This window comes from Salvia hispanica, chromosome 1, assembly GCF_029641045.1.
Source record: "Salvia hispanica isolate PSC_SH4W2 chromosome 1, Shi_PSC_v1, whole genome shotgun sequence".
NCBI classification, from domain to species: domain Eukaryota; kingdom Viridiplantae; phylum Streptophyta; class Magnoliopsida; order Lamiales; family Lamiaceae; genus Salvia; species Salvia hispanica.
In genome coordinates this window covers 40,330,060-40,349,710 of record NC_142692.1, presented here as the reverse complement: position 1 = coordinate 40,349,710, position 19,651 = coordinate 40,330,060, and the positions used below count along the sequence as shown (strand labels likewise).

The window sequence follows — 19,651 nt, the reverse complement described above, 5'->3', positions numbered from 1 at the left end:
CTTAATTCTTGATTAAGCATCAAACAAAACAAAGTGTTGCATCTTTCTCAAAACTATATCCAAGCCAAACTCATTTATTTAAACAAAGAAGTCGTAAATTGATGCAAATCTCCAATTTTTATTCGAAATAAATCATGAGGAACGAGTTTAACATCATAAACTAACATCTCCAATTTCGCTCCAACTAATTCATGGATAACTACTTCTTTTTTTAAAACATGACTACTATTTTCATTTTGGACTGTTTCTTAAAAATAGAAAATTTAGAATATTTTCATTTTAAGACTTGTACTCCACAATCCAATCTATTTTCACTATTTTTTCTTTTCTTCTCTTACTTATTTTTCTTTTCCTCTCTTATTTTATTAATTTTTTTTCACTTATTTTACCAATTGTGCATTAAAACTCGTACCGTTTTATATGTTTCTATTTTTCGAATATGAAAATACTAGCATTTTCTTGAATGGAGGGAAAATCAACTGTAAAAACACACTAGTACTATTTGATATTGAGATTTCAGTTTCTCAATCCTTGTGATGTTTTGGAATTAGGTGTTTCGCTTGTCTTTCGAAATTCAAAACAAAATACAATTATCTTTTTTTCAAATAAAGAATGGCATAATTCAAATAAAATAGGGTGAATTCAATTAATTAAAATAAATACAAATAAACATATGATAGTACTACATTTTATTTATTATTTCCTAGTCCACATGTCCCAATTTCTCAAAAAATGATTCAATCCAATATAGAGCATAAGAATTAGCCCTTGTAATAATACAATTAACAAGGAGTTGGTCTCATGAAATACTATTCAATTCTCTTTCCCTTTCCATTTAATACTTACATCCATATTTTCTCCCTCCATTTAAATTAATTAAACAACAATTCCTAAAATCCCTTACAACTAAAATCTATATCTTAACAAGGACAGATGGAGTACTCATAAAATCTATATCTTAACAAGGACAGATGGAGTACTCATAGTTACAATGAAACTATAAATTAATAAATTGTTAAAAATTATCGGATACAACAGTAGTACTATATTATCCAGTTGATTATCCTAAGACAATTTAGTGAAATACTATAAAATACTACATGAAACTACAAATTAATAATTACTAAAATCCTTATTTAAAACATCAGTATTCATTTTTATGAAATTATTCTCCGATTTTGAAAATTGTTTGCATGAATGTGAGATCAAAATCAATGTATGCAACTTAGCATTAAAAACATTCAAGTTAAAGAAATGGTTAATTACCTTTTGGAAGTGCCATCGATCACGGCTCAGTCCCTTACTATGCAAAGTTTGAGATCGTCGTTTCCATTTTCAGATTGCTCGTCCTGTCGTCCACAATCCTTTCTGCTGAGGCCACTGCGGATTCGCTCAATATTGTAACTCAATTGATTGGAGTGTTGGGATTTTTCCAATGCCGCTTGGGATTTCCTCTAGATCGAAGCAGCGATATAAATAGAGGTGGCGGAGTCTAGGGAAGTTGGTCTCATTGGCTATCCAATGCACAATACTCAAATTTTCAAGATAGAGAAACTGCAGTGAACAGAACACATCTTCCTCTGCTACCTCACACTCTTCATCACATGTCTCCTCCTCACTTTTAAAACTGCATAAACTTATCTTGAGCATTTCCAACTTATGTAGTGCACTCAGAGTCCTCCACACTCCCGAATATATTATACACACATCAAGAACAAGTTTTCTGATATTACAAGGGAATATAACTTTGTAATGATGACTGAAGCCGTTTGGATAAGATACAGTTTTCATAAAACAGCACCTTAATATTTCGAGCTTGTGTAGATTGCTAAGATCAATTGTCGTGAATGTAATTCGGAGGAAACCGTCAATTGACAACTTTTTGATATTTGGAATGCTTTTGAGGAAACCATCGCAAGTTTTTGCCTCCTTTTCCCGTAGATACACTGAAATCCTTTGCAACCCTTCTTCAGGGCACTATAATTCATTTCCTCATCTTTTAACAACTCAATTCCACACACCTTCAGATGTCTTAACTCACAGAGCTTTGATACGGATGTTGGTTGGTTGGAGGGGAGTGGTTGCCAGAATAATAGGGAAGCAGTTAGTGGGGAAATCCCAAGAATTTGGTGCAGTGAACATGGAACTGAAACAGAAAATAATCCTCACGAATGAGGCCACGGTAAAAACCGCCCAAATATTGATCTCTCCAAAGATATCAGCTACTCCTACTGACCCACCTTATATAGGTAGCTAGATAAATCTACAATAATTCAAATAACAATAAAATCTGAACTAACTAGATAATCTTGGGATTTCCCCACTAACTGCTTCCCTATTATTCTAGCAACCACTCCCCTCCAACCAACCAACATCCGTATCAAGCTTCCATAGTTCAGCTGGCTCATCAAAGCTGCTGTTCGGAGCAATCAAGGTTTGCAAATTCCACAATCTTGATATTCCTCTTGGTATATCTGAATAGCAAAAGACACCTAAGAAGCGTAGGTTGACAAGTTCAAATATTACAGTTGGGAAATTAGAGAAACGCATATCCAATATGTCCAACACCCTTAGCAATCTTGCCTTGGAAATTGGGAAATTAGAGAAACGCATATCCAATATGTCCAACACCCTTAGCAATCTTGCCTTGGAAATTGCAACAGATGGAAACTCAGTCATCCGGAAACTAGTGCATATAACAGATCGAGTAAGTGACACAGACGTTGTTAAATCATTAACACCTTTCATTTCTTCTGATGTGTGAATACCCATGCGGTGTGAATTAGAGAATGTGAACTTGTTGGGACCATTCAGAATCATGTCTTCACCAGATTTCCTGATGCATATATCCCTCAACATATCATGCATGCTATAATAACTCTTTGGTTTTCCATTCCTTTTGTATTTTCTAACCATAAATAGATTTCTCTCTACTAGTGCCTTTAGCCAATCCTCAGCCTCTTCTTCCAAACTTGTTTCCCCATTTGGTTTTACAAATCCTACCGCAACCCACAAACGTACAAGCTTGGAGCCTTTAATCTTAAAGTCTTCAGGGAAGGCTCCCATATATAAGAAACATGGTTTCAAGTGATTCGGCAAGAGGTTATAGCTTAGACACAAGATAATATAGCATTGATCGTTTGATTCAGAAATTGCTGCTATAACATTGTCCCTAATTTCCCTCCACACATCTTCTAATCTTTCCATCTTAGATAGCAGCCCTCCAATAACACTGATGGTTAGAGGCAGCCCACCACAATCATTGGCAATCTTTCGACCAATCTCCTGTAATACTGACTCGATTTATTTTAAACACGAGAATTACCCGCAAGTGTACGGGGCTAGTGTAGCAGTATCATATCCACGGAGACAAATTGTGCAACTCAAGTACCACGAACCGATTTTGACTACTATCTAGAAAATCCGGAAAGGTTGGTTTTGATTTTGAAAAATAATTAAACATAAACAAGATAAAAGCACGCAACAAAAGACGAGTTTCAAATAAGAGAACAAGGTAGAGCCTTGGATCCAACTACAACGAACACGATGTGAACAGCTCAACAACTTCGATTACCCATTTGAAGTCTCTAGGATTACTAGGAAAGCCGCTAGTCTAGACTAAGCCCTCTCTCGAGTGCACTTAACCAGTTGATTAACCATTAATATTAAAGTCTCCTTCTAATATTTCATAATTAACTCCTTAAAACAAAAGACTCAAGCCCTCACTCTAGAATTCCTTCTCTCGAATGCAAATTACCTAGGTGTTGTGCATTCTTTTATCAATCCTAATTAGGTATCTCTCGATTACTCATAACTAGGTCAACAAACCCAATTGGTAGCTAAGCAATTGGATTGAAAAAAGCACAAGAACGATACAAAGAAATCACAAGAGCGAAGGTAATAAAAAATCCTTGAATTAATCAAAAGTATTCATTGTAGTCTTCACCAAAACTCTACAAATGATTTAGCTACTCATATTCAAAGCAAATTCACAAGAGAAATCCATAGAAAGTGATTTGAACATAGGAAAGCTAATAGAGATACTCCCAAAGGTGAATTGAATGGGCAAATCGTCTTCGTCTTCAAACTTGTTGATGAATCGGACTCTTTGTCGCTTCAATCTGCTCTCAAACGTGGAAACTGCTTCTGGGGCGTGTGGAAAGTATGTTGAGGTCGAACCCTAGGTCCTATTTATATCCGGGGCGAAAATTAGAACAAAATCAGCGCTCCGGCGATTTTTAAGTAACAAAACGCCCGACCGGGCGTTCTTCTTAAAATGTCACGTTGCACAAAACGCCCGGCCACAGTGGGTTCGCTCGGCCTGAGAGGCAGAACGCCTGACTTCCTTCAATGAAACGCCCGGTCTTGTGCACTGAATGCCCGGTCTACGGTTTTTGGTGCCGTTTTCGTCCGTTTCCACCTGCTGTGACTACAAAAACTCGACAAACTTATCAGAACACTAAAATAAGGGATCATAGATGAAAACTCAAGTAATGTGCTACAATATACTCAATTAAGCACTTTCAATCATCCAAAACACTTGCTAAACTACGAGTTTATCAAATACAAGAGGGCACTCCTCTTCTCTAAACACAAGTTGGCGGAGTAGATCCCAACTTTCTGACTCGTTGAGCAGCCGCATATGATGCTGCAGACTCGAAGAGCTAGCACAGTTCGCCACATCAAATTCTCTAGTGGTGATAACAATACGACTCCCGTTGTTGTTGTCTGGGAAGTAAATCCTTATCTCATCCCATAATTTCGGGCTCCATATATCATCTAATACAATCAAGTACCTTCCACCGAGCAAGCTCTTATGCAACATGACTTTTAACTCATCAATATGTTGATCAAAGTCTTGTCCAGTTGTGCAATGAAGAAGGCTTTTGAGAATTTGCCGCATATTGTAATCTTGTGAGACAGTGGCCCAAGCACGATAATCAAAGCGAGCAACAATCAAAGGATCTTCATAAAGCTTTCGAGCGAGAGTGGTTTTACCTACACCACCCATACCAGTGATGGGGACGGTCTCCAGCTTCTTCTCCATACAGGTGAGCCAATCCTTGAGCTGCATCAGATCTCCATCAATTCCAACCACAACACTCTTGGAATACCATGAACTGCTAGACGGCATCTTCTTATCCACGAGCTTCAGTTGTTCCATAGCAGAATCAATCTCCACGAGCTTCTCTGCTTGCTCCATAACAGAATCAAGTTCTCCTATTACTTGCTGCAGATTTGGTGTTGATAAAGTGAATCTCACACAATCTGATCCAAAGAGCATACGATCAACCATGTGGGATAAAATGATGCCTTCAGCTTGTTGTGCTACTTCTCTTATTTGTCTGTCTAGTTTGGTGAGTGAAGATTTACTATCAAGGAGCTTTTGAAGAGAAGTAGCTTTATCGAGAAGGGAATGGAGTTGAGGGTTGTTTTCATCAACAATCCAACGTGATTGGTGAGGATTCCTTCAAGAATGGTGATGAGAGGTTGAAGATTATAAGCCATTTTTTCAGATCTCTTCTCGTTCCAAAAACAGAGGGAGCAAAGCTTGTTGCAAATTGCAATTGCACAAAAACAAGATGATTGTTGACCTTGAGGCTTGAGCAAATAAGATAAAACTGTTATCTGCATTTGATAGTAATATAGTATTGTGTAGTTGGATATAATGTTATTAAGATGGTTGTACTTACCCTTGAATCTATCCAAGATTTTCATTATTTTAGTAGGAGAATCAATCTGTAAAAGTAACATGCTTTGTGCTCTCATATATTGTGTACATATTTGCTCATATCTCAAAAATATGAATTTGAGTTGTAATATCAACATCTCTTTCATCACCTTTTTTTTCTCAAGTATGTGAAATTTAAAGTACTAATTGATTGTTTTTGTTACTTTCTGTTAGACTTGTGATAGCTCAATGTCAGCTCAGTGCGAGTGAATTCAATGAGAGAAATCAGCCTTGAGCTAGTCGAGCTCTAGTGTTTCAGCAACCGTTGGATTGCGTTAGTTAGTGAGTTTAAATCTGAGCCGTCAGATTTAATAGCCGTTAGGGAGTTATTAGTTTGTTACCTTTACTCTTTCGGTATTCAATTTTGTAAAAAGGAAGTCATATAGTTTTTCCTCTCTCAGATTTTGATCAATAAGATTTTGCTCAATTCTCTCAATCATCACTCTCTCACGCAACTCGTAGATAGATCTCTGAAACCGTGATTGGGCTTCGAATCATTTCAATTGGCGTCGTCTGTGGGAATTCGATTGAATCTTGGTTAGGGATCTGAATTTGATTTTCGCGAAGAATAAAAAATGGCTTCTAGGTTTGAAGCTGAAAAATTTACAGGCAAGAACGACTTCGGTTTATGGCGCGTGAAGATGAAGGCGTTGTTAATTCAGCAGGGGCTTTCATCGGCTCTGGAAATTGAGAGCGAGGATACACCGAAGGTCGATCTTGATGAGGAAGCGGCTGCGAAGAAGGCAGAAATTGAGGCGAAGGCGCATAGCGCTGTTGTTCTAAGTCTAGGAGACAAGGTGCTCCGGGAAGTGTCAAAGGAAACCACCGCGGCTGATATTCTCAAGAAATTGGAAGATCTCTATATGACGAAGTCGCTCGCCAATAGACTCTATATGAAGTAGTGCCTCTACTCCTATCGATTCTTGGAAGAGAAGAGTGTCCTTGAGCAATTAGAGGATTTCAACTAGGTGGTGGATGATCTTGAGAACATTGATGTCTCAATTGCAGATGAAGACAAGGCAATCCTGCTTCTCAATGCGTTACCAAAGGCGTATGATCAGCTTCGTGATGCCATTATGTATGGACGTGAAAAGACTATCACACTACTTGAGGTACAATCTGCCTTAAGAGCTAAAGATCTGCATGAGTCGAAAGAGAATGTGCAAGATCCTGTTCCAGAGAGTCTCAATGTCAAGAAGCACAAAGGGAAGAAGTTTGTCAAGAAAAACCAAGAAAGTTCAAAGTCTTCATCAAATGATTAAAAGGAAACCCGGTCATGTCATTGGTGTAAAAAACCAGGGAACCTAAAGAAAGATTGCTATGCGTGGAAGAGAAGGCAAGCAAATGGTGGTGGAAACACTGCCAACTCCACTGATTGTGTCGAGGAGAATGATTCTCCAGATTCCCTCAACATAATGCAAGTCAAGGATGGAAGCTCATGGATTATGGATTCTGGTTGTAGCTTCCATATGTGTCCTCATTTGGACTGGTTTGAGGAAATCCAAGAAGGAACGGGCACTGTGATTCTGGGAAATAATGTGGTGTGTCATGTTAAAGGGATTGGATCCGTGAGGCTGAAGATGCAGGATGGGTCAATCAAGAAACTGCATGATGGGAGATATATCCCAGAGGTGAAAAGAAACTTAGTGTCCCTTGGATCTCTGGAAAGAAAGGGCTGTACATTCTCCTCTGCAGATGGAAGTATGACTGTTATGAAGGACAAGAAGGTGGTCATGACCGGTGAAAGAAGAGGGACTTTATACTACCTGACTGCTACTGTAATGAAGACATCACAGGATGAAGTTCACATTGTGAAGTCAGAGTCTGTAAGCTTGTGGCATAGGAGGCTTGGGCATCCTACAGAAGGGAGTGTAAAGCAACTGATAAAGAAAGGGATAATTCATGGAGTTGATGATATGCACAGCACTCCTTGTGGTGAATGTATCCTGGGAAAATCTAAGAAGCTGCCTTATCCAGTAGGTAAGCATACATCCACTTCTCCCTTAGATTATGCACATACTGATCTTTGGGGGCCATCTTCTATAAACTTTGTTGGGGGAGGTAGATATTACATGAGTATCATAGATGACTTTTCTAGAAAATGTTGGATTTACATCCTGAAGGAGAAATCAGAGATTAAGTGCTTTAATCACTGGTGTGTTGAGGTAGAAAGAGAGAAAGGTGTAAAGCTTAAATGCCTTAGAACAGACAATGGGCTGGAATTTTTGTCCAAAGAGTTTGAAAACTACTGTAAAGATAGAAGAATCAAGAGGCATAGGACTGTACCTCTCAACCCACAACAAAATGGAGTGGCAGAGAGGTACAATTGAACAATCCTTAAGAGGGTTCGATGTATGTTGTTGGCTTCTGGATTGGAGAAAAAGTTTTGGGCTGAGGCAGCCTTTACAGCAGTGAAACTATTGAATATGTGTCCTTCATCTAGCATCAATGGAGACACCCCTGATATGAGGTGGTATGGGAGGAATCCTGAATATAATCATTTGAGGATTTTTGGCTGTAAGGCCTTTGCCCACTTGAAGCAAGGCAAACTTGATGCTAGAGCTTTAAGATGTGTAATGTTGGGCTATCAGTCAGGAGTTAAAGGGTATAGGTTGTGCTGTGTGGAGCCTAGAAACAACAAGATCTTAATTAGCAGAGATGTAGTTTTCACAGAGACTGAGATGCCATTCTTGAAGAAACAACAACAAGTGACAGTGGAGAGTGAAACTGTTGCTATGGATAATGATGAGTCCTAGGTGGAGTCAGGGGACTCAGATGGTGATACTGAACCAATACGGCCTGAAGCACCATCTCAAGCACCATCTCAAGGCAGCTCAGTTGATCTGAGAAACTACATGCTCACCAGAGATAGAGCCAGAAGAGTCCCAAAGCAAGCTACAAAGTATTCTGATTCTGAAATGCTCTTTTATGCACTTTGTATAGCTGAGGAGGTGGAGTATTCTGAGCCAACTACTTACAGAGATGCTATGAACAGTAAGGAATGGGAAAGCTAGATGAAGGCCATGATAGATGAGATTGAGTCTTTATTGAAAAATGGGACTTGGGTACTCGTTGAAGCACCTGATGGTAGAATGGTAGTGAGTTGCAAGTGGATCTTCAAAAAGAAGATTGAGTCTTCACCCAATGAGGCTTCTGATCATATACGATTCAAGGCCAGGCTAGTGGCAAAAGGATTTACACAGGAAGAGGGCATTGACTTTACTAAGGTTTTTTCACCTGTTGTAAAACATGCTTCAATTCGAATGCTGCTGGCCCTTGTAGCTAAGAAAGATTGGGAGCTAGAGCAGCTTGATGTTAAGACTGCATTCCTTCATGGAAATCTGGAAGAAACAATTTCCATGTCACAACCAGAGGGCTTTATAAGGCCAGGGGATGAGGGCAAAGTTTGCCTGCTTAAGAAGAGCATCTATGGTTTGAAGCAGGCTAGTAGGCAATGGCCTAAGACTTTTGATGCCTATGTGTTAAATAATGGCTTTGTCAGATCTAGATATGATGGTTGTGTGTACATCAGAAAGAAGAAAGATGTTCCTATTGCTTATCTATTGTTGTATGTGGAAGAAAGTTAGTGGAATATGGATCTCACTTGTATATATTCGTAACCATAAATGAGATGTAAGTGGAATGATTTAGTGGAATGTGTGGCCTCTTTACCATTTATAGTAATAATGAACACGGACTCCTATTCGCGAACGGACCAAAATGAAAAAATAGGACTCGTATTCACGGACGGATGGAGTATATATTATCGAGTTGATCATTTTAAGACAATTTAGTGAAATAAAATGAAATATGAAACTACAAATTAATCCCTCTTGGAAATCCTAGTGTGTATTTTTATGGAATTAATGAAAAGTGTAGGCATGAATGTGCGATCAAAATGACAGTGTTGCATACAACTTAGCACTCAAAATCTTCAAGTTAAAGAAATGGTTAATTACCTTTTGGAAGTGCGATCGATCACGGCTCAGTCATCTTATACTATGCGAAGTTTGAGATCTTCGTTGCCATTTTCAGATTGCTCCTCCTTAATCCTTTCTGCTGAGGCATTTGCTGATTCGCTGCAATATTCTAACTCAATTAATTGGAGTGTTTGGATTTCTCCAATGCCGCTTGGGATTTCCTCTAGACCGAAGCAGTCACGTAAACGGAGGTGGTGGAGTTTAGGAAAGTTGGTCTCATCAGCTATCCAAGTCACAAGACCATACAAACTTGATAGAAATCCATGAGTTCCATCCTAAAACCAATTGGTGATAGGAGGAGGGGCCCATGAGACTTTATATAGTGGATTAAGCTTTTTTAGAACACCGATGTGGGATATATTTTTTTTATATTCATTTTATGTTTCAACTGCCGACACAAACCTTCAAGATATAAAAACTGCAGTGAGGGGAACACATCTCCATCTGCTACCTCCCACTCTTCTTCTTCACTTGTCAGCTCGTCGCTCACAAATGTGCATCCTTTTATCATGAGCACTTCCAGCTTATGTAGTGCACACAGAGTCCTCGACACTCTTGAATCCATTCTACAATAATCCAGAACAAGTTTTCAAATATTACAAGGAAATATAACTCTGAAACCGTCATGAGAGGATACAGTTCTTATATTATTGCATATTAATCTTTCGAGCTTGTGAAGCTGGCTAAGATCAATTGCCGTGGATGTAGTTTGGAGGTAACCATAATATCAAACTTTTTGATATTTGGAATGCTTTTGAGGAAACCATCCCAACTTGTTGCCTGATCATCTTTAGGTAGTTTCACTGAAAAAATACTTTGCAGCTTCTTCAGGACACTACAGTTTATTTCCTCATCTTTTAACAACTCAATTCCACACATTGAGATATCTTAACTCATAGAGCTTCCATAGCTCACCTGGCTCATCAAACCTACAATCACAAATCAAGGTTTGCAAATTCCACAATCTTGATATTCCTCTCAGTATTCTGAAATCGCAGTGGAGCTTAGGTTGACAAGTTCAAATATTTCACTTGGGACAGTAGAGAAACACATATCCATTAAGTCCAGCCCCCTTGGCAATCTTTCCGCGAATAATGCACCAAGTGGAAACTCACCCCTCCGACGATCAATGCATATAACAGATCGAGTTAGTGACATTGACTCTGTTGAATCATTAACATCTTCAAATTCATCTGATGTTTGAAAACTCATGTGGTGTGGATTACACAATGTGAACTTTTTGGGACCATTCAGAAACATGTCTTCACCAGATTTCCTGATGCATATATCCCTCAACATATCATGCATGTTGTAACTCTTTTCTTTTCCTTTTGTATTTTCTAACTAGAAATAGATAGATTTCTCTCGACTAGAGACCTTAGCCAATCCTCTGCCTCTTCCTCCAGACTTCTTTCCCCGCTTGAGTATACAAATCCTTCTGCCACCCACAAACGCACGAGTTTGGAGCCTTTTTTATCAAAGTCTTTGGGGTAAGTTCTCATGTATAAGAAACATGGTTTCAAGTGATTCGGCAAGTTGTTATAACTTAAAGACAAGATACTATAGCATCGCTCGTCTGATCCAGAAATTGCAGCAATTACATTGTCCCCAATTTTCCTCCAAACATCTTCTAACCTTTCCATTTTAGATAGAAGCCCTCCAATCACAGCGATGGCTAGAGGAAGCCCACTGCAATCCTTGGCGATCTTACGACCAATCTCATGTAATACAAGAGGGCACTCCTCTTCCCCGAACACAAGTTGGTGAAGCAGATTCCAACTTTCAGACTCGCTAAGCAACTTCACCTGATGCTGCAAACTCGAAGAGTCAGTGTAGTTCGCTACATCAGATTCCCTAGTGGTGATCACAATGCGACTCCCGTTGTTGTTGTCCGGGAAGTACATCCTAACCTCATCCCAGAATTTGGTGCTCCATATGTCGTCTAACACAATCAAGTACTTTCTACCGAAAAAGCTCTTATACAACATATCTTTTAACTCATCAATAGGTTGATGGCATTCTTGTCCAGTTATGCAACGAAGAAGGCTTTTGAGAACTTGCCGCATATTGTAATCTTGTGAGACAATGGTCCAAGCCAGATATGTAAAGTGATCAACAATCAATGGATCTTCATAAAGCTTTCGAGAGAGAGTGGTTTTACCTACTCCACCCATACCAACGATGGGGACGATCTCCCGCTTCTTCTCCATACGGGTCAGCCGGTCCTTGAGCTGCATCAGATCGTCATCAATTCCCACCACCACAGCGTTCTTGGAGCTTGATGAACTGCTATACAGCATCTTCTGATCCACGAGGTTCACTAGTTCCATAGCAGAATGAAGCTCTCGCGGCATCTTCCTCTCCTCCATCTGCATGAGCTTCTCCGCTTGTTCCATAACAGAATCATGTTTGCGCTTTACTTGTTGTAAGATCTGGTGTGGAAATAGTAAATCTCACACAATTAGATCCAGAGAGCATGTGATCAACCATGTGAGATTCAATGATATCTTCTGCTCGATGTGCTACTTCTCTTATTTGGCTGTCTAGTTTTGTGAGTGAAGATTTATCAAGGAGCTTTTGAAGTGAAGTAGCTTTGTTGTAAAGGGATTGAAGTTGAGGGTTGTTTTCACCAACAATCCATCGTGATTGGTGTGGATCAAGGATTCCTTCAAGAATGGTGATGAGTGGTTGAAGATTGTAAGCCATTTTTTTCAGATTTCTTCTTGCTTGGAAAACGAAGGAAGGAAAGCTTGTTGCAAATTACAATTGCAGGAAAACAAGATGTGATTTGAATCTAAACAAGTCAACTGCGCATTGGTGACCTGGAGGCTTCAGCAAATAATACTATTAAACTGACCAAGATTTGCAATATTTTTATTAGGAGAATCATTTATGACATGTAACTGTTCGGGATTGGTGCCCTTTGCACAGTGGAAGTCATGCATTCACAAATAAATCATGCATATGGATCTATTTGACAGATAATGGGATCAATTTATCACATGTTAAACAATCAATTGAATGCTTGAACACATATAATTCACAAATAAGGAATCAAAACCCTAATTCATGAATTCCTACGGATTAGGGTTACCGAACAGATTCTTCGAAGAATCGACGATTGCTTGCGCCTTCTCCACATGATGTTCTTCGTACTCAGCCATGAATCTTCTAATATGTATCCCGAACTCAGAATCTGACCTTCGTGATGTTCTTCGTACTCAACCATGGATCTTCTAATATGTATCCCGAACTCAGAATCTGACCTTTGGTTGGGCAAAGCTTGTCAGATGCAAAAGGACTCGACTAGAAAGAAGACTGAACTTCAGTTCCATGAAACTGAAAATTTCGTCCACTCCCTTGAAGAGGGGGGCACGAATTTTTAATAATTAAAATCCAAATTAATTAGTCTTCTATTTAGTCTCCTTTTAATAGAGTTACGTTGGGCCAGATCAGGAATCCATGGAGGTTGGACTTGGCCCAAACCTGTTGGTCTTTTACTAATTAAATTGAGCCCCAATTTAAAACAAGCCCAAACAAAATATTATTATTATTATAATAATATTGACTGCCCGTCCAATCCCAAATTACGAGTAATTCGGGCTTTAACTCTTTAATTTATTATTTCCCGTTTTTAAGATATAAATATCCATTAATTAATTTAAGTCTGCTATTTGACTTTGATTAATTAGTACCTTTTTTTCAAAAGTTGTCTAGTTCAAAATCTTTATTTATTATTTTGCAATAAATTCCAACCGGCCGGGTTTCTGAATAATAAAACCTTTTTCGAACTCCTCTTGAGGATATTATCAAACTGGACTCTCCCAGCACACGATTCATTGCAATAACAATACTAGCACCTCTAGACATTGATAACCACTACCCAAGATATCAGGATTCCTGGATTGCGAAAAATCCGCACCATTTGATAAATCAAAGTAGTGAATAATCAATATCGTATGCTCAATGTTACATCAACAATGATTAAGAAATAACAATCACCGAGACCTCGTCTTTAAGTAAATAGCAAGAAAGACTTATCTCAACTGTTAGATCCTTCAATGCTATACCACACCAGTGTCGTTTATTTCCGAAGGTAAGGAAACATGCGGACTGACACTCCAATCTTTCACGATAAGAAGCCAAAGCCTATAGGTTGTGAAGTTCTATTTCTCTTCTACAAAGGACCGACTGTGTCACCTTCTGTGAACATCGTTCACGACCAGTCTACTATGCAGAAGAATAAGACTTGTTTGCTTCTTATACATTTAAATGTTTGAGAAACATCTTATAAGTGCACAAGCAAACACCAATGCGATAAAATTACTTCTTCTCGTCTTTAGTTAAAAATGGATTGTAGAATTTATTGTATATAAGCAATTCTATTCGTGCAACATGCTCAAAATATGTTTTTCAATATACCAATGCTAACAGTAACATGTGCTATTAGTGCTCATATCTCAAAGATATTGATTTGAATTGTTGTAATAACAACGCCTCTTTCATCACCCTTTTTTTTTAAGTATGTGAAATTATTTACCATAGTATATACTGATTGCTTTTGTTACTTTGATGAGCTTCGTTCACATGATTGTTATTGACTTCAACTTGACTTATACTACTATATGAGTAACAATTGCATAGTTGTTATATTCATAATATGCAAGGAAGTCTGTTTTCATCCAAATAATCAAAGATACATGCGCACCATAAAATTCACAACAATTAAACTCATATAAATAGATTTGGAATAAAATTAGTGTGATTTGTGATTTGACTGTGTTCATTATCATGTGCATCTTATGCCGAAGCTTTCGCCCCTAAAACAACAATGCCTTTAATTCTTCAACTCCGAGAAAAATAGAACATCAAAACTGTGCATTCAACCCGAGACAAGTGCCTCATTCAATCAGTCTCACCAGTCACCAAGACCATCGCTGGCATATTTGAGCATAATTACACTTTTTCTTCTGAGATGCAATTTCAGCATTTCTTCTGACTTGCAAGTTACTATGCAGCAAAGAATACCACATGACAATATCCAATTTTAAGGACATATAAGAAGATATCAAAGTGATTGATTATGACAATGATACATTGATGTAGGCAGTAATTTAGACACAAACTATCCTATTCCTATGGATAAAGAATCCAAGGGGCTAATTTTGAATTGAGTTGATTGAGCATCCGATCCGATCTCTAGAGTTCGAAATCCCAATCCAATATGAAGGCATAATGAAGGAGATGCCAGTTAGTGGGGAAGAAAACGCAGATGAGACTCAGACTAACTCCATAAACTTGCAACAAACATCAGTAGTAGTAAGGGAGCCTTATACAGAGTAGTATTTTGTTCCCGACGCAGCAAAATAACTTACTTACATTTGCTTATTCTCACGGTTATCCTGCAATTTTTTTCATCTTTCAGGATAATTACAATATTTCACGTTGTAAATGCTAGTATATAGTATAATATTACTAATGCTAACTTTGAAATAATATTTTTAGCACTAACATTGTCTAGTTGTTTTTACAATATTTTGAGCACTTGCATAGGGGTGATGCTATTGTTACAGCTGCATCATTGAGGCATTATACACTCCAACACTCAAATCAGTGTATTACTCAAATGATGCCAAATTGCCAAGGGTATGTTTGTCATGGAAATGTTTGCTCCTTAGCTCATTGATCGATGGGACCATGAGGCCATCTGATTATTCATCATAAGTCCTCGCCCTCTTCTTTGGTGCCTAATACAATACATTATCACAACATTCACATATTATTAGCATCAGCATTAATATTAGCATTAACCGGGGATTAATACCATTACTACTGAGCATTATCATCAGTTTTATCAGAGCATTATCAAACTCTGACCTTAGTTTTGATATAAAAATTGGATACATTTTAACCCTACCCAAAACACGTGTATTTACGTTATATAAAATTAATATACCATTAAAATCAGAGTGCATACAACTTAGCATTCTAAATCATCAAGTTAAAGAAATGGTTAGTTACCTTTTGGAAGTGTGATTACGGCTCTGTGATTTTACGATGCGAAGTTTCAGATCGTCGTTTCCATTTTCAGATTGCTCCTCCTTGATCCTTTCTGCTGAGTCTACTGCGGACTCGGTGCAATATTCTACCTCAATTAATTGGAGTGTTGGGATTTCTCCAATGCTGCTTGGGATTTCCTCTAGAAGCTTGCACATATTTAAACAGAGGTGGCGGAGTCTAGGGAAATTGGTCTCATCGGCTCTCCAATTCACAAGATTCAAACTTTCAAGATACAGAAACTGCAATGAACAGAATACATCTTCATCTGCTAACTCCCACTCTTCATCACATGTCTCCTCATCGCTTTTAAAACTGCAGTTTTTTATTCTGAGCACTTCTAGCTTATGCAGCGCAAACAGAGTCCCCCACGCTCCTGAATTTAATTCACATGTAGACAGTTCTAGTTTTCTAATATTATGAGGAAATATTACTCTGAAACGACAACCGAAACCGTCTGGAGAGGAAATAGTTCTCATATAACTGCATCTTAAGCTTTTGAGCTTGTGAAGATGGCTAAGATCAATTGCCGTGGATGTAGTTGGGGAGCATTCATTAATTGACAACCTTTTTATATTTGGAATGCTTTTGAGGAAACCATCCCAAGTTGTTGGATCCTCTAGATTTTGATGCATTGAAATCCTTTGCAGCTTCTTCAAGACATTAGAGTTCATTTCCTCATCTTTTAACAACTCAATTCCATGCGCATTAAGATATCTTAACTCAGAGAGCTTCCATAGCTCAGCTGGCTCATCAAACATCCAATAACCCATCAAGGTTTGCAAATTCCACAATCTTGATATTCCTCTCGGTATTCTTCTCATGCAATTACCACATAAGAAGCGTAGGTTGACAAATTCAAATATTTCAGTTGGGAAACTATCGAAACGCATATCCATTAAGTCCAACACCCTTAGCAATCTTGCCGCGCATAATGCACCAGATGGAAACTCAGCCCTCCAAAAACCAATGCATATAACAGATCGAGTTAGTGACATTGACTCCGTTGAAGCATTAATATATTCCAATTCGTCTGATGTGTGAAAACTCATGCGGTGTGGATTAGAGAATGTGAGCTTGTTGGGACCATTCAGAAACATTTCTTCAGCAGATTTCCTGATGCATATATCCCTCACCATATCATGCACGCTGTAACTCTTCGGTTTTCCATTCCTTTTGTACTTTCTCACTAGAAATAGATTTCTATCTATTAAAGACTTTAGCCAATCCTCAGCCTCTTCCTCCAAACTTCTTTCCCCATTTGATTTTACAAATCCTTCCGCGACCCACAAACGTACGAGCTTGGAGCCTTTAATCTCAAAGTCTTCAGGGAAAGCTCCCATGTATAAGAAACATGGTTTCAAGTAATTCGACAAGTGGTTATAACTTAAAGACAAGATACTATAGCATCGCTCATCTGATCCAGATATTGCTGCTATCACACTGTCCCCAATTTTCCTCCAACCGTCTTGTGATCTTTCCATCTTAGATAGCAGCCCTCCAATCACACTTATGGCTAGAGGAAGCCCACCGCAACCCTTGGAGATCTTTCGACCAGTCTCTTGTAAAACAAGAGGGCACTCCTCTTCTCCAAACACAAGTTGGTGTAGCAAATCCCAACTTTCAGACTCGCTAAGCAACCGCATCTGATGTTGCGGACTTGAAGAGTCAGCATAGTTAGCCACATCAGATTCCCTAGTGGTGATCACAATGCGACTCCCATTGTTGTTATCTGGGAAGTACATCCTCATCTCATCCCAGAATTTAGTGCTCCATATATCATCTAATACAATCAAATACTTTCTACCATACAAGCTCTTATACAACATATCTTTTAACTCATCAGTATGTTGTTCACATTCGTTTCCAGTTATGCAACGAAGAAGGCTTTTGAGAATTTGTGGCATATTGTAATCTTGTGAGACAGTGGTCCAAGCACGATATGCATAGTGATCAACAATCAATTGATCTTCATAAAGCTTTCGAGAGAGAGTGGTTTTACCTACTCCACCCATACCAACTATGGGGACGATCTCCCGCTTCTTCTCCATACGGGTCAGCCGATCCTTGAGCTGCCTCAGATCTCCATCTATTCCCACCACGAGCATCTTCTTATCTTCCACGAGCTTCAATTGTTCCTCAGCAGAATCAAGTTTTCGAAGCATCTTCGTATCCTGCATCTCCACGAGCTTCTCTGCTTGCTCCACAACAGAATCAAGTTCTCGTGTTACTTGTTGTAGATCTGGTGTGGATGAAGTGAACATGACGCAATTTGATCCGGAGAGTTTTTGATGAACCATGTGGGATTCAAGGATGTCTTCAGCTTGATGTGCTACTTCTCTGATTTTGCTGTGTAGATTGGTGACTGAAGATTTACGATTAAGGAGGTGCTGAAGAGAAGTAGCTTTATGGAGAAGGGATTGGAGTTGAGTGTTGTTTTCATCAGCAATCCATCGTGATTGGTCAGGATCAAGGATCCCTTCAAGAATGGTGATGAGTGGTTGAAGATTATAAGCCATTTTTTTTAAGATTTCAGAAAACAAAGGGAAGGGAAGCTCGTTGTAAATCGCAATAGCAGATAGATAAGTTGATCTCCAAATGGCATTAGTGACAGCCAGCTCATTGTGGACCCTGCTCAAATTATTCTGTCTCCTCACTTTTCTATTGACTTTAACTTGACTTAGTAATGACTGAGTATTCATATGCAAGTAAGTCTGTTATTGACATCGATATTTTTGCTCTTTGTTGGGGCCATAATCATAATCATAATCATAATCATAATCATAATCACCATCACCATCACCGTTATCACTGCATGATGCAATACATCAACATCACAGATTATTAGCATGAGCATTAATATTAGGATTAACAGGGCATTGGCATCATCACTGCAGAGCATTAAAATCAGTTTTAACAGAGCATGGAAAATAGTTTTAATCAGGAACATCACAAGATTATTTGTAGAACTATCAATAACATCAAAGATTATTAACTTCAGCATTAACATCAGAGATTATTAACATCAACATTAGCATTAGCATTAGCATTAACATTAACATTATCAACGCATTAGCATTAACAGGGCATTAACATCACACCAACATTAGCATTTACATTTGCAGAGAATTAGCATTAACATTAGAAATAGCATCAATATGGCATTAATATCACAGATTATTGACATTAGTGTTAGCGAAACAAATTAACACCGCATAATATTAACATCAGCATTAAGATTAGCATTAACACTACATATTATCAGCATATTAATGGGTAACATATTTATAGGGGCATAGGGCAAACACAATCGATTAAACCATAATACAATCCCAAATAGTGAAATAGGTAACATCACAAAACTTTAACCCCTTAATCAAAACAAGGCAGGAGAGATAAACATAATAGGCGAGGTTTTCAATTTTAAAACTTAAATGATACTACTATCAATTTATAATAAAAATTCAAAATATCATTTTTTTAGGATAATCTGCCTGTAAATTTCTAAGTTTTCACTAAATTCAAATTTTGCTTATCAACTTTAAAATCTAATGCATGTAGATATTGATAAATGGATTCGTTCTAATTTTGCAACAAAACTCTGGTTTGATATGATTTTACAATCAATCAAGGTTTTGACAATGATATAGCATATAGTTTGATAACTTATTTAAGAGACATTATCAGACATCAACTAAAACGATATAGTCCCTTTATCCCGTGCTATGTGCACTTTTATGTTTTGTTTCATTCTAAACTACTTACATTATTTCTATTCTAAGTGAGAATTAGGAGTATTCCCCTATTAAATGATCCCTCATTACATTTAAAATAGTATTAATTTAATTAAACTAAAAAATCAATCCTAAATTTACGACCTAAA

General features: G+C 38.0%; 3 protein-coding genes and 1 pseudogene across 3 annotated transcripts; all 4 read right to left on the bottom strand.

Moving 5' to 3' along the window:
* Window positions 1–1,392: 1,392 nt before the first annotated feature.
* On the bottom strand, window positions 1,393–5,850 carry LOC148933795 (putative late blight resistance protein homolog R1A-10). Its single transcript, XM_089061534.1, has 3 exons — window positions 4,545–5,850; window positions 2,374–3,232; window positions 1,393–1,977 (listed from the first exon to the last, which is right to left on the bottom strand). The coding sequence occupies exons 1-3, from the start codon at window positions 5,294–5,296 to the stop codon at window positions 1,393–1,395; spliced, it is 2,196 nt and encodes a 731-aa protein (XP_088917660.1). The 5' UTR covers window positions 5,297–5,850.
* A 3,875-nt stretch (window positions 5,851–9,725) lies between these two features.
* Window positions 9,726–10,276, bottom strand: LOC148933794 (putative late blight resistance protein homolog R1A-4). Its single transcript, XM_089061523.1, has 2 exons — window positions 10,114–10,276; window positions 9,726–9,934 (listed from the first exon to the last, which is right to left on the bottom strand). Exons 1-2 carry the CDS (start codon window positions 10,274–10,276, stop codon window positions 9,726–9,728), a joined length of 372 nt encoding a protein of 123 aa, XP_088917649.1.
* Window positions 10,277–10,595: 319 nt separating this feature from the next.
* Window positions 10,596–12,494, bottom strand: LOC148933793 (putative late blight resistance protein homolog R1A-10; annotated as a pseudogene).
* Window positions 12,495–15,156: 2,662 nt separating this feature from the next.
* On the bottom strand, window positions 15,157–18,330 carry LOC148933792 (putative late blight resistance protein homolog R1B-16). The gene is made up of 2 exons (XM_089063142.1): window positions 15,733–18,330; window positions 15,157–15,458 (listed from the first exon to the last, which is right to left on the bottom strand). Exons 1-2 carry the CDS (start codon window positions 18,285–18,287, stop codon window positions 15,386–15,388), a joined length of 2,628 nt encoding a protein of 875 aa, XP_088919268.1. The 5' UTR covers window positions 18,288–18,330; the 3' UTR covers window positions 15,157–15,385.
* Between the last annotated feature and the right edge of the window lie 1,321 nt (window positions 18,331–19,651).